The sequence below is a fragment of the Pogonomyrmex barbatus genome, unplaced genomic scaffold, assembly GCF_055798465.1.
Source record: "Pogonomyrmex barbatus isolate J1 unplaced genomic scaffold, ASM5579846v1 scaffold5, whole genome shotgun sequence".
Classification (NCBI taxonomy): Eukaryota; Metazoa; Arthropoda; class Insecta; order Hymenoptera; family Formicidae; genus Pogonomyrmex; species Pogonomyrmex barbatus.
Window position 1 is genome coordinate 10,743,337 of NW_028297149.1, and position 13,058 is coordinate 10,756,394.

A 13,058-nucleotide genomic window follows, 5' to 3' on the forward strand; every position below is an offset into this window, starting at 1 on the left:
ATTATCTTTATTAAAATCAGCCTCTTAAGAATCTCCCTAAATATTTTATTTTATTTCCTTGTGTTGTCAATGATCATGTGAACAAGTTTATCGATTCGATTATCGAACACGTATTAAATACGTATATACGTAATAATACATATGTTGTACATAAAAACATAAGGAGTAGAATATTTATTTCAATACAGATAGTTTAGCATAAGACACACGGAATGTTAGTTTGCAAGCAAATATCACGTTTAATGAATGGATTGCGAAATTTATTCATCAGGTAATTCATCTCTCGTATTCTAGGAAAATACTTCGTGACTGAAAGGGAGTCACTTTGGTATCAAATTTACGTTAAGCGGCACTATTGAGTGAGCTAGTGTCATATAAATCAGATGGGAGTTAATAATGAATGCAGTATTTACAGAATCACAAACATCGCGTGAAGCTGCAAATGCAATCAGTCCGCGCTCGGAAAATTTGTCATTCTCGTGTACCCAGTTTGACCGCTTCAATTAAGGATAATCGAGATAAACGAGCGACGCGAGTTTATATGGGCATATTGCATCGCGCATGCTTTATCACGTAAAAAGCGTACCATTAATCGCCGATCACCGTTCAATCGCCAATTATATTTACATCTAGATTCAAAACGTCACGATTTCAACGATGCTATTCCGCGAGCATTCGCGAAATTTGTTAAATTAGACAAATCATTACGTCTTTTGTTCTTTCTCCCCTCCCCCCCCTCCTCCCTCCCTCTCCTCCGTCTTTCTTTAATTCTTCAAAACGATATTGAATGACAACGTTACTATTTTATAAAATTAACAACGTTTTTTTAGCGAATTGATAAAGCAAATTCTTTCGCGATGCAACACACCTCTCGCGGGACCTCACCACAAAGGCATTGATTTGTTACGTTATTTTAATGGTTTGATGGTTTAATGGTCGATTTTAATAGCGCTTTTAACGAGCCGTTCCGACGCACTCCGTCGGACCGTACCGAAATTTATGATCCCTCGTTGTACCGTAAGATCGTTATCGGTATAACTTCATCCGTCGTCACACAGCCGATCCTGGATGCGTCGCGTGTTGGTCTATGCCGGATCTCTTTGACAGATCCGCATCCCGTTATGCGGAGCGCCGAAGTCCCAATGTAATTTATGACCGCTGCGTGCAATCCAACGTGTGTATACGCAAACGCACACGTTTCGCACACATATACACCAGTTAAACCAGAGGGATAACTGCAATAGTTTTGAGACGATCGCGTTTGTTGGGTGTTGAACATCACGAGTCTATAAAAACTGCAGTTATGATTCCAAGTTAAAATTGGTCATCATTTCATTTTTTAAAATATACTTATAGGTTTTCTAAGAGAATTGATTTAATTAATAGACTTAATTTGTGTAAAAATGGACGGAACTTTGGGAAGAAGAATCGAAAACAAATATAATTTTTTACTTTGAATTAAAAAGAGAAAAAAGTTTCGATTGTTTCCCACAGAATTTTTCAATTCTAAATGTGACTAAGTAAAATAAAACAAAAGTCGATCTAATCGTGTGTACTACTAAATGTAAAATTTTAAATGCAAATATAAAAGTTGTAATGAAGATTGAAAGTATAGAGAAAAATGTCCACTCGTTTTCTCCTATGCTTGGCAGGACATGGATATGCGGGATTACGGCGAATCGAGGGCATCCCCAAGTCGATAATAAGATGTTTTATTAATAAAACAGAAGAATCAACAGAACGCGTGCGTGACCGTCAGGTACAATTTATCGTACGTAAACTTAATGCACGTCGTGCCCACGTGCGAACGTAACGCCGAATGCGTAAGGGATGATCGGGGGTGATGGCGCGCGGGGGCGCGCTCACATCGCCGAATATACATATAATTTATTTTTATATAAATAAATACACCGTATTACGTGTAATATGTATATATATATGCGTATACCTATATATATATCTATTATGTGTATGTGCGTGTACATATATATTGCGTGTGAGTGCGCGTAATTCCGACTATGTCTAATTACGATCGCTACGAGCAAGAGGGAGTCGTGATATAGTCTGTGAGCTGTTAGTACGTACGCGATATGTTTGGTAACTGGTAGGGTGTAAGACTAGTGTTAATGTAAGTTTTACATCGTAGCGCCACTAAAGGAGTGTAGAGTGTTTTTTGCGGAGCGGAAACCTCGAATCGCTGGCACCCCTTCGGGACACCCCGCGGAACATGGAAAAACGGAGAAAAGTCGTCGCCGTTCACATTTATAGCCGTCGTGAGTTCGGTGCTTTTATGCCCCGCGTAATTCATTGTTCGACGGAGAATTCGCCTGTGGGAGCGAGAGATTTTAACGCGGGAGGACGATGATATCTGTGTGTGTGTGTGTGTGTGTGTGTGTGTGTATGTGTGTGTGAGAAACGATGGGGAATCGAGAAATTTTGCCGCTGGCGAGCTGCGTTACGACAAATAAAGTAAACCCCGCGAGGTGACGGTGTTTGCGCGATAAACAAATAGATCGTAGTGAATAAACGGAATTGAGGACGGAAAGTTCCGATGCGAGTGTTAGATGCCAACTTAAAATAAGTGCGTGTGAAACGGACTGAGTGTGTTGGAGCGATTGGTTACGGCGTTAGTGTGAGACTTCCCGCCTTCGATTTCTGTATCTAGCATAATAAATATGATACTAAAGAGAAATCTATTCTTAACATCCATGAATCTATAAATTACTATATTGACAATCGTCATACACGTACAAAATGTCTTGGAAGCCGCAAAAATTTCTGTCGCGAGAGACAGAAAAATATTCGTAATATCAAAGCGGTCGATCCACGATCCAACGAAAAATTTTACAAAAATTTTTCAAGTTTTTAAGTATTTATTTTAATATTTATCAAATTTTATTTAGAGATAAATATTTGTCAAAACTGTGACAATCGTGTCGTGCGTTATAAAATAACGAAGCGAAAAAATACGACGATCTAATTCAAGATAGATCTGCTGTTTCGAAGACATTCTGTATTTCTTTTGTGTTCAACTATGCTGCACGATAAATAATAATGTTGCATGCATAAAGCAATCGTAAGCTTCACGTTTGCGGCGCAATTAAATCGCGCGGACCGGTCCGCTCCCAGAGCCGATCTGAGGATGTGGCTTTACGCCCTCATTGATAGCTATGCGGGCAGCGTTCCGCAATGATATCGCACCGCGATAATCGTAAAACGAGTTTTGTTCGATATTTAGATTGCGAAAGAAAGCGCGCACGCGAAATCGAGTGACGCCATAAAACAGCGAGTGAAATGCGAATTCCGATTCGTCCACTCGCTGCATTCGCGATCGCGATAACTGTCGTCGAGGACGCAAGCGGGTCGAATACGCGATCCGAATCGTTGAACGATCACTTATTCCGTGTAATAGACGTGTAACACACACGTATATTTTATATATATATATATATATACTTCTATCTATTCTTATATATATATATATATATATATATATATATATATATATATATATATTTATATTTATATATAATGTAATTATGTATACTGGCACATATGAAATTGGCGCACTTTTCTCATCGTGGATGAAAGCGTGGCAGGACATGAAGAGAACTGCCTGATTGAGCCTCTGTTATCCGGTGACAGCGAGAGTTATCACTGCTATTTGAGAATCGTCGATCTCGAGGAAAATGAAAACGAACGATGGGGCGACGATTACAGAGATGCAAAACCGATTTTTCCACGCGTGCAATTACGAGAAGCTACAGGGCGGTCGTGAATTCAATTCTCTCGCGTAGCGTAATTTTGTGAAAAGTCTGAAAATAATTTTTTCTCTCTCAAAGAAAAGTCAAATCCCAATTACTCGAAAAATCTCGGATGCGTGGAATGTGCGCGCGAGATAACGATAATTCTGCATAATATGCGCGAAATCATTAATGTAAAAGTAAAAAGAAAAAAAAAATCGTTAATTGCACCGATAATTCGAATTACTCATCTCGATTGTTACGCGATTAATAATCTCAATGCTAATCAAATTACAGTCGTAACGCTCGTTGTAACGCGAGATTTTATGCATCTTCACAACGCACATATGAAACAAGATGAAACAAAGAGACAATAACCTACATATTAAGCGAAATAAATATAATAAATTAATAAATTAATTAAATTTGAATATTAAATTATTCATGATTATGAAATATGCATTGAAATATAACAAACATAATAACACATATGTAATGAACGTGACCGAGCATCGAATTATTTCGATGATTTGAATAAGTAATCAATATGACAAAACACGCATTCGTATATCCGCTTACTGTAAACTTGCATCCGTGTACCACAACTCAATCGTTATCTGTAAATCTACAAATACATAAATTCGCTCAGATTGCTCCGAGAGCTTTATAAAAAAAAAAAAAAAAAAAAAATATAAGAGGCACTCAATATCACGGAACGACAAATAAAAATAAATAATATAAATTCTCGACACCTCGTTTGCCAGCGTGTAGTGTCGTAGTTATGCACATATATATATCTCTCAGATAGCTCCCGCATTAAAAAAAGGATGCCGCGAGGGTCAGCCATGAGACCTCTCGACCTGCCCGTCTCGTCTTAAATCTTTCGGCCATCGATTTTCACCCAACGACTGACGGTGTGAACCGCGCGTAAGCAACGAATAAATCGATCTCGTTCCTAAGAAAATTTCATCTCTACTGAGAAGTGGCGGCTGCTCCCCCGCCAACGCACAACGGGGATATATACTCCCCACGTGCGGATATCCCCGGCTGTCAGCATCCGCCTGTCGAGTTTGGTCTTCCTACAGGAGAGCTGTAAACTGCTGGATCCTTAATTGATCTCGATGCTCGTAACCGAGTTGGACGCGCGACGCTCGTCCTCCGTCGTCACCGTCGAGGGTGACACGGTGAAGCCGCTCAAGCCGCTCTCGATCAGGCTCATGAGGCTCTCCTGATGCGAGGACACGCGCTTCTCGTTGCGTGCCTTCTCCTCGAGCTTTCTCTTCTCGGCGGCCAGGTCGACGGCGCCGTTCTTCGTGTTTTCCCGAATCAATTGCTCCAGCTTGGACAACTGCCGCACGGTCGCGCTCTCCGTGATCTCGTTGTTCTCCACGGGTATACCGTGCTTGCTTATCGTAGGCTTATAAGTTTTCACCTTCGAATGGCCCTGAATGATGAGGTACATCGGGCCGCGAATCGGTTTGGCCGGTTGCTTGTAATGGGAGAAAATTGGATCGGTGGTGAGACTCGGGGCGGTCGTAGTTCGCGGCGGGGTCGTCGAGGACGGTGACAACGTCGTCTTCATCTTCGGAGTCTCCTCGGTGTTGAGGATCTTCACCAGGGGCGACTGATCGGGCCTGGTATTCTCGTGATGACCCATGGTATCCGTGGTGGTCGTGTACTCCTGGGTCGACGAGACCGTAGGTGTGAACGACGGCGAGGTAGTCACAGCTGTCGCGGTCAATCGAGACGGCCGATGATCGATCGGCTGCTCGTCGGATCCAGGAATTTGCGTGCTGAAAGTCGACGGTGAGGGCGGACTGGTAAATGTCACGGGGAATGGCTGAGGTGGTCGTTGATGAGCCTGTTCCATGTTCGGCGACATCACGTTGTTCATAGATGGGACATGCATGTGTGCCATAGGTGGCGACATGTGAGACATCGATACCGGCGAGGAAATCGGGCGGAAATCGGGACGCATGCTACCGATAAAGTGCATCATGGCGTGATTCGGTCTGGTCTGCGGACGCATCATGGACTGAGAGGCCGCCTGTGGAGGGACGAATATGTGCGAGGAAGGGATTACGTGTCTGGAGGGTATTACCGGTACGGACGGCGAGCGCGAAGGCTGATGGGCAAGCTGCGAGGACGGTATCATTCTGTTTGGTACGGAGGAAACGGATGGGTGATCCTCCGACAAAATCGGCGAACTCGTTATCGCGTTTCTCACTGGCTGCGACTGAGATTTCTGCGCTTGATAAATCGTCTTCGTCATCTCGGACGTCGTGGGATTCTCCCAGGCGTTATTATGCGTCGTCGTCACGGGATCCGTAAAGGTCGTGGATGAGTTCTTCTGAACGTAATTCATTGGCATTACCACGGCGACCGGACCCTTCTTCGCCTTGTATTTCTCCAGGTCCACGATGCTGGATGGTGAATTGGCGACAACGATGTGCATCTTTTGCGAGGACTGCGCATCGGTCACGGTTTCTTCTTTCTGCTCGGTGGAATCCGTACTCGTGGTAAAGGTTGTGGAAGTTTGCGCAACACTCTCCAACGACGTCGAAGACGTCGCCTCGGTACTGATCTCCTTCTGACCCACTATCACTTCCTCATTTTCATTTTTATTGGCGTCCACGATAATGTTTGCGTTCTGGCCGACGATGACCTCGTGATTGGACGAGGCCGCGACGTGATGGTCAATCTCGTAGTGATCTCTGGAGTAATCCGGGGTCTGCCACGTGACCTGATTGACGTCCAATGGAAATACCGTGGAAGACGAAGTGGGTCCGTTGTTACCGAGCCATCCGCCAGACAAAGTTTGTGTCGATTGATATATCAAGTTTGACTTCTCAAAGGACACGGACGGTGCGGTAGTCACTTCGTATCTCGACTTCGTACTCTGCGAAGCCGACGGGACGTAAATGCTCTTGATGGTCTCGACTTTGCTCGATGGCGCTTTCGAAGTGGAGTACGGTCTCGACAAAGGCGCGGAGGAGTAATGCCCATAATCTTTCGAGGGTGTTCCGTAATACTGAGTGTCTTGGAGGACGGGGCCTTCTTCCGTTTGCGTGCTAAACGACGGAGACGTGTCCGGGTAACCGATTATCTTGTCCTTGGACGTGCCTTGGATGTTGAAGCTAGTGGACGTTTCAGCCTTCTGAATCGGCGGCGGCATCATCATAGTGTACGGCTTTATCTTCTGACCGTAATACGAACTCGGATAGTAGGCCGGCAACGACTGCAGCCTGTTTTGATTTCTGTAATCGATCAAACCGTTCCGGAAGTTCGTGGTACGCACGATCTTGGGCGGTTCGGCGCCGGTGCTGCCGGTGAAGTCGTTCCTGTAGGAAGTCGCGTCCTGGCCAGCGGTCCGGGTGAACTTGGGACCGTCCACGAATTTAAGAAACTGCTCGGGTATCTTCGGGCTGGTCTTCTTGGCGGTTACACCCAGCACAAGAATATCGCGCTTCGACGACGGCTCCGTGGTGTGTTGCTGCGTGTCCAGCCAGTACTGCACCCTGTCGAGAACCGGCGGCACGTAGTCAAAGGTCGGATTGTTCTTCAAGGGGTCGCCGCGTCCCAACGGAGTCCACTCGTCGTAATCCATTCTGGGCGAGAATATCCGCGGTCGGCTGTCATTCTGGCCGCCTGCGAACAGAAATTTCGAGGGTGACCGATTAAAGCCGGCGGAGTTCATCGCGGGTCAATGGTGGCGATCTTCGTCTCTCGCGCGAGAGACGCGGAAGAGGAAAACCGACGATAGAGAGAGAGAGAGAGAGAGAGAGAGAGAGAGAATAGCCAATTATACTTGGATCGGCGCGTATAAACGAGAACTTGATACCTTGAGTAATGAGCCCTGTCGTCGTGATTAATTGTTCTTAATTTTATTATAGCCCTCTCTCGCGTAGCTCTCGCGCTCGCGCGCTCTCTCTCGTGGCACTCTTGCCCGATTGATTTATCCTACCGGCACTACTAACGTCACGATCCTCTAGGCTGCATAAATTTATGGGACACTAGCTGCACACGCGAGTGAGAGGATAATCGCGGCCGCGGTTCGATGAGATACGACGAAACGTGCGCGCGGATAGCCGTGTCGTATAAATTTATACGTTTCTGGAATACACGATATCGCGCAACGTCGATAGCGAGCGTCGTCTACGCGCCCGTCTACACTTTCGTTTAACATCATCGTCAAGCCAGACGACATCGTATACACGGATCATTCGATATCTTGAAATAGCTTCTCGTTCTAGCGGCAATACTCCGAGGGGAATCCACAATAAAATCCGGAGATGATGACTTTAATCTATGTTATCGCCAACTACCTACAGCAGTTACATTGTCAACGGTTCGAGCGATAATGTATGTCACGCGGAGAAATGTTGCGAAACGTGTCCCCAAGTAAGCCTCTTCGGGGAATGTTCACATGAACAGGTGAAATCGTAGTACTCCGAACGGCGGGGGGGGGGGGAACTTGATTAGCATTAAAAGAAGATATCACGGTCTTACGAAAATATTTTTACGCATTTCGCTTTCCTACGCGAGAAAAGAGAATTAAGCTGCTTTCGAGTGAACGTCACATTCAAGATGTAGCAAACATCTTTCGCTCGACAGACAATGCCAGTTTTGTTTTCGAGCGCGACGATACGAACGAACGCGTAAGCCATCCAGGATGATGATAACGTTAAGTAGTCCACCCCCTCCGTATACATCCGCTTTCCTGTACGTCACGGCGGAACGGAGGAGGAGGATCCTGTTATAAAGTTGCAATTCACGTCGCGTCGTATCTGAGGCTCCAGCGACATAGCGGGCAACGGACCCATCCCCGCGAAAACGATGAAGGCCCGTCTTCGCGAGGTAAAGAAAGAGAGTCTCTTAACGAAGTCTCGTCGAGAGGAGGAGGAGGAGGAGAAAGAAGAGGAGGAGGAGGAGGAGCGCCTCTTTTCAACGTCGAAAGATGACGTATGGGGTGCCTTCGCTTCGCATGCGCGAGTGTTGACGGACACTCGCGTTTAAATAAGGCAGATATCGGTCGGCCGCGATATCGGATACGTGCCTGTAACGATCGGTTATCGTCGAGTGTCTGATTGCTATCCTCAGCGACCGTTCGTCAAGCGCGGCAACGATCTGCCTCTCGTCGCGATTTATGAGAAATAGACGCCGGGCAATTGGGGACGGGGAATATAATTCTCGGGGAAGACCGGGAGGCAGGCGCCTTCGCGGAATGTTTTTCCCGGGAAGCCTGCCGGCAATTAATTTTATTTTCCAACGGCTCTCGCGAGACATGCGAGCATTCCGCGGCACGTACGAACGGGGAGGCGGTTGAAACATTCGCAAGTGGGCCGAGGGCTGTAAAAAGAATAATGACAAGGTTTTCATTTAATTCCCAGTCCGGAGGACTCGGCGTGTTGCGTTACCGTAATTGGCCACGAACGGCTGTCGGACGCGTTGCTCGCGTACGATCTCGGCGTAAGGTTTCACGCAAGATCACGCACACGTGGACGGACGTGGATGGAAAACGACATACGCACGCGGATGTCGCCGCACACACACACACACACACACACACACACACACACGCGCGCGCGCGCGCGCGCGTGCGCTCGCGCGCTCGCACCGCGTACGCCCAATATCTCGCGAGAAAACCTCCCGATAATGGCTGGTTGAGAGTACGCGTTTTCTCCGGCATTATCGAGGCAATCGACGTTTCTATCTCTACGGTCGGCGCCGTAAACGCGATAGACGTCGGGCATTAAAGCGCTCGCGCGGGCCACAGGTGCAGCCAGCTATACACGCGGCGATGCATAATGCGCCATATACGCGCGCCGCGCTGACGGAAGTACCGCTGACATCTCGAGTGCCGGGAGAGCTCCGGCCGGAGAGAAATCTCCGCCGTCGTAATCGAGACGGATGTTCGCCCGTGACAACATTTCAAATGGGAATAAAAATTTTCGAGCGTAACTTTCAAGAGGTAGTAACGCCAGTAACGCTCGGTTAGCGCGCTACGCGATTAAGGGGCGAAAGTTAAAATAGGAAAATAAAATAGAGACGAAAAAATTAATCTTACTAAAATATAAGCGAATTTACGCGAATGTAAAAAGAAAAAAAGTATTAATATTAAAAGTCATACGTTTTCGTAAAGAAAGTATAATATAAAAAGATTCGAGAAATATATTTTCATTTTGCTCGACGAACAAGAGTGTGAAAAAGTCCGATAACGAAATAATAAAATAAGGAGAGATGTATGAAATGTGAAAATAACAGAATCTCGTTCGTTAATCGTGATGCACGTCGTTGCTCGTCATCTTCCTTGCGGTGCCTCATTACGAGCATTACGTCGTCAGGACGAAAATGCGAGATGCTGTGTCGGAATGTCCCGCGGCTGCACGGCAGCCGGCAGGCGCCAGTATTCCCCAGTCATGTCGCATAAATACACGTGTCATGCCTCGCGAATATATACGCGCACGACACGGGATGGTCAGAGCTCCTCTGGCGTGTGTGTCCTCTTCGTCTCTCGTGTTACCTGTCTACATAATGCACGGTAGGACCCGCGACCTCTGCAGTTTTGCGCGAGCATATTTCAAACGGGAGGACAGGTGACGCCTAAGTAATTTCTCGGAGAATATTATACGCTACGAGATTTTGTTCGAGTCCCTGCGGAGAGCCCGAATCGGGCACATCCGGGATTTAAATCTTCGCGCCCTTTTGCAAAATTTCATCCTAAATCTACGTGCGTATAAACGTCACTTAAACGTCAACGTATTTTTACGCGAGGTCTACGATTGTTAGCGTTAAAAAGCGTTTAGGAAAATGTTCAGATTGTAAAATATTTCGACATACGAAATATCTTAAAAGTAAAATGTGGACGTTGCATTAATCCAAGCCAAGTAAATGGATACGAAACGAGCAACTTTCATAAAAGCACCGTCACTGTCACTCGTACTCATTCAAGCGAATTGTTCATTCATGTTTGTTCGCGTTTGTTCGCGTTTGTTTGCTTGTTTGCTGGATTCGGCTTTATGCTGGAAATTCATACGAAAACGCTATGTAAAACTGCCCCGCGACAATCTTTCACTTTGAGTTTGGCGCGCCTGACGGTCTTGTTGAAAAGCGAAAGACGCCCGCCTCGAGGTTCACCCGCATTCAAGCGCGAACGTGGTAGGGACGGGAGAAACGCCCGGTTGACAACCGAGCAAAGATTCATTAAGGTTAAGAGACTTGCGAGTCGTGGCGCAGAGTAATGGACTCCGTGGCAAGTTTTCTTGCTGGATTTATTGTCGCGGTGTTCGCGAACCGTTGCCGTCGCCCGAAAACGATGCGTGCGATCGACGAGGCCGGAAGTGAACATTTATCTTGCATCTTGCACTTCCGCCGCTGTTTTCTGTTCTTCGTATCGAGCGATGTGTTCGAGGCCAACGCCTCTCTATCAAGAAATTTTCAGGTCCCTTTAATCACCGTGAGAGGACACGCGTTGTCGCGCGTCCTCTCAAATTCTCGACAATTATAAAGAGGAAGAAGAAAGAAAACGATGCGTTCGGTGTAACTTCGTCCAAAAGGCTCGCGCATTTACGAGAGCACCGAAGAATGCAGAGGTGGCGAGAAACGCGCGAGCGAGCGCGAAAAAGAAAAGTTCAGCGACGCGAATGCAGATGCTAAAAGCGACTGCGTTACCTCGCAGTTTTATGCCGAGCTTCACGCGTCATTGTTTGAAAATGAAGTGACGTGCGACGCTAAAGAAAACGTCGGGCTATATCTCTCAGCTTCAATTGAGACAGGCATGAATACGAGCCGGCGAGATAAAATGTGGCGATTGTTACGAAGCTGCTGTTTCTCCCTATTATGCAAATGATCATCCCGGTTCGGGAGATTCGTGAGCGAGATGTAACGCGACGACGTAACGCGAATGTAACACGGTCGACGCGAGTTAACGTGAATAAAGTGATCGCGAGAAACTTGAAACCTCACGTGCAACGCTCGCGAATTAATTCTGTTAATTTATATAAAATCTCAAGCTCAATGAACGGCCAGCTTCGCATTACGTTGTAACGGTGCACCATTTACAAGCGATCCGGTCCGATTACCGGTCGATATACATTCGCGCAATCGACGATTAAAGGCTTGTTTCACTTGAAATTAACCACGATTTAAAGAGCGCGGACATACAATTTATGCCTCATTGTTAATAGATCCCTATATTTGTACGTATATAACTATGCGAGCACAATGCGGAAAAAGGAAACGGTAAGATCTCTCCGTAACCCGAACAAAGCGTGAGAAGCATAACATAGCTGCCTAAATGCATAAAGCCACCGAAAGCGTTATTATATTTTTTTGCTTGTGCGCGGGCGCGTGTTTATGTGTCGTCGTAGCGCGCGTAGGATTATTTTCCCGCTCGTTTGTATGTATTAAGCTTGTACGCGACACATATTCCCGCGTTCCTGTGCCGCTTTGGTCCCTGGGAAATGGTACAATGCCGAATGAAATCGAGCGCGCAAAATGCGCAGTCATATCTTCTCCCTTTTAATTTGCCCGTCCCACCATAATATGTCCCGCGCATATATTTGAGCGCATATATTTGTACGTTACACCCCCCCCCCCTCGCCCTCCCCCTCCCGTCGCGCAACAGATTTGCATTCCCCCGCAATACCTTCCTTTTGGATGATATGATCAGACCGTTCGATCGCAGTTCGATTGAAGCTTTTAGCAAAAATTATGGAAATAATTTCCCTCGGAAAATTGGAAGTCAATGATTTCATGGTATTTATATCGATGAGAGCGGGGATACCATTCGGAATACCATTCATTCCTTGTATAAAAGTTAAACGGAATAAATCATACAGTTTTTTTTTTTTTCCATTGAAACACCGTACAGTTATTAATCGTTTAAATGTTTGAACTGGCAATCAGCATAATGTTCGTGAATATTTGCGCGATTTTCTACCTTGTTATCATTTCATTCGTTGTGCTTTCATATTTTATCTAATTTAACGAAATTTCGAAAAATATTTTTTGTGCTTCGAATAAAATATCGCATCAGAGAGCTGACTAGGAGGTGTCGAGAAAAATGAAAAATAAGCGATGAACGATATATACGTCCGTCGCCGCGAAAAAAACACGGTGAAGGGATTAATCGTGTTTTTTACGGATTTTTCCCGAGGGTCAGCGAGTTCCTGCGAAAGAGGATGCTGGGTCGACGAGTTACTCTCAGCCACATTCGGCGGAGAGAAAAGTGCAAAAGTTAAGGGGGACGTTAAATGCAAAAGTTGACTATTGTAAACGCGCGTGATAAAAGCGTGCGCGACGCACTTATTTTCT

At 45.9% G+C, this 13,058-nt stretch overlaps 1 protein-coding gene across 1 annotated transcript in view; it reads right to left on the reverse strand.

Moving 5' to 3' along the window:
• Window positions 1-1,696: 1,696 nt before the first annotated feature.
• LOC105431367 (uncharacterized) overlaps window positions 1,697-13,058 on the reverse strand; it is a 40,212-nt gene continuing 28,850 nt past the window's right edge. The window contains exon 3 of the mRNA XM_089081773.1: window positions 1,697-7,391. Within this exon, the coding sequence (XP_088937899.1) occupies window positions 4,852-7,391 (2,540 nt within the window). The 3' untranslated portion in view covers window positions 1,697-4,851. The remainder of the gene's footprint in view (window positions 7,392-13,058) is intronic.